Source organism: Sycon ciliatum, chromosome 13 (genome assembly GCF_964019385.1).
Source record: "Sycon ciliatum chromosome 13, ocSycCili1.1, whole genome shotgun sequence".
In the NCBI taxonomy this organism is placed as follows: Eukaryota; Metazoa; Porifera; class Calcarea; order Leucosolenida; family Sycettidae; genus Sycon; species Sycon ciliatum.
The window spans coordinates 13245731-13248230 of record NC_088655.1 but is presented as its reverse complement, the minus strand read 5'-3'; the positions used below and the strand labels follow the sequence as shown (position 1 = coordinate 13248230).

The 2500-nt window shown below is 45.6% G+C and overlaps 1 protein-coding gene across 2 annotated transcripts in view; it reads left to right on the top strand.

The window, feature by feature from the left end:
• LOC135830127 (uncharacterized) overlaps nucleotides 1-2500 on the top strand; it is a 38134-nt gene that overhangs the window by 13068 nt on the left and 22566 nt on the right. For both annotated transcript variants that reach the window (XM_065342520.1, XM_065342519.1), the window contains exon 12: nucleotides 1173-1328. In XM_065342520.1, the coding sequence (XP_065198592.1) occupies nucleotides 1173-1328 (156 nt within the window). The remainder of the gene's footprint in view (nucleotides 1-1172; nucleotides 1329-2500) is intronic.

Genomic DNA, 2500 nt, shown 5'->3' with positions numbered 1-2500 from the left:
TGGGAAGATTTCTTCGATAGGTTCAAAATTCAAATTCCGTGCAGTATTGCTACAGTACAAAGGGACATGTGAGTTTCCCCGTGCAGTATCGAATATTACTGCACAGGGAAGAGTGTTGATGGGCTAGATCTTTGGCAACAGTCATGTGGGATACGGGCAGTTGTACTCATCAGCAGTATCACTAAGGCGAGTGTGTATGTGTGTGCAAGTACAGTAAAACTCTGGTAAGGTGTACTAGTACCCCCTCCCCCCTCTCCCCCATGGGCAGCAGGAGAGCGTACTTAGTATTCCAGGTACTACTCATCCCAACATACTGCATGGATACGGTATTATACCAGTACTGTAAATATACAAAATTTCGGCGCTGCAAAATTTCGGCACTTCACGATTTTTGACATTTCGGCGGCGATTTATTTTCGGCGTGGGGTAGAGGGCATGGTATAGTGCGACATATGCTGTGAAAAATTTCATCGGCGCTTTAATTTAGGCGTTTTGGGTCGGTGCCGAATATAGCCGAAATTAAATACTAGTAGCTGCCGAAAATTTGTATATTTACAGTACTCCGGACGAGGTCCATGCTGAACCAGACTATGTCTTATCAAAGTGTGTACTGAGCGACATCTGAGTGTACGATACAGTAAATCCTGATCAAATGACCAACTGGTCCACTGGACGATAACTTATCCTTGCCATCAAGTATTCTGCATGTGCCAGGGTCACCCTGGGTTTAGTAAAGATAGAGACCAAAGGCGGTGCAAGACTGCAATGGCCTTGTTCGGTGGCTGGTTTCTGAGACTGCATGTGTATGTGTGTAAAAAAAAAGAAGGATTCACTGGCCAGAAAAAAACCCACTTCAATCAGCTGTGTGGTGTAGACCAGGCTCAAATTAGTGGCGGTGAATTTTTCGGCCTTGCAAGCTGTTGAATGGGTAATCCCAGAACAAGTTGCTATGTTTAAAATATACTCAATCTGCGGACAGAACTGTTTCATCCTTTATGGACTCATCTGCGCAGCACAGAGGAAATGAGGCCGAACCTGATAGCAATGAAAAATAAATTTTCCAAAGCCAGATTTAAACCAGGCCCGAACGTACCTTGTTTGCTATCATCGCTTCAGTGATGAGCATGTGTAAATAAGTAAGTGTGTGTTTGTGTGGCTTTGTCTTTACACAGCTCCTATACCTGGTGGCTGCTGCCCGCTGTGCAGCAAAACAGCCAAACTTCCCGGCGGTGTGTCCATGGCTAACGCCACCATAGGTGTTACATTCGATGACACATCCACTACGATTTCATTCTACGATGCGGCAATGATCGGTGGGACAGACGCAAGTAAGTTTGTCTTACTAATGTTGCTCATGTGTTGTGTGCGGTTGTCTTACTTCTACTCTACTCACAATGTACACTCCTGCTCAATGAAATCCAGTCGCGTCCCTCGAGTTTGGGCCTTGCAGCATTTCGCAGCCCAGTGTAGGCAGGTCTGGGGCTGCGTGATGCCCAGCGTGTACTTGAGTGACACGACTCAGTGGATTTCATTGAGCAGTGCTGTAGTAGTATTTCTCATGTGGTGAGTGTGCTTTTCTCACTTGGGTTCTACTCACGCAATAAATATACTTTAATGTATTCTGTGGAGGCAATGGCAGGCAGGCATATCACTTTAGGAGCAGCCGCTCTGTGCCTTGATCCTTGAGGGTAGAGGTGTTCCTGTGGATGCTGGAAACTGAGTCTCAAACGAACAGTGGATTGCTTATTCTTTAATAGGAGCCACACACACACACACAAGTACTGCATAGACATTGGCTCTGAAGCCAGAAAATTGGCAATACCAAGTAAGATTGGCGGCATTCAAAAGTGAAAGCGGTCATTTGATTTAGCCCAACTGAATACACACTGCAATTCATTGCTACCTCTGACGGTTATACTGAATCCCTGTTATCTGGATGAGTGTGTGGAGGTACTTGTATGTGGATTTTTGACTTGAAACGCCAGTTTGGGCTGAGTGAGTTATGCAAATAAATGTAGATACATATGGTGCAGCACACATGAAAGGGGCGCTTTGCAGCAGTTGACTGAAGCGGAGAAAACGAATTTGGATTTTGAAACTTGAACTTGCCAACATCTGTGGCTAAAGACAACCACACCATCATTTTTTGTTGGCGGACTTCCATCTGGTTTTTTTGTAGGGCTGCGACGGGTAGGGGTTTGGCCGGGTAACGAGTTCGGGTATTTGTGTCCGGGTAGCATGGGTACCATATCGGGGTATTTTTTGACATAATTTGTACAGTGAGTGTGCACTTGCACGACATAGAAAGTGTACAGCAAGCACGTAGTTGTGCTCTTCACGTGCACCGTTGCAAAAACACCGTACACCAACTACCCAATCGGGTTCTCAGGAGCAAACGCTACCTAAATACCCGCTCAAATTACGGGTAGCATGGGTACCCTACTTCTTGATGACACCCTTAGTTTTTTATAGATATGAAAGCCAGAGGGGCTAGCTACCA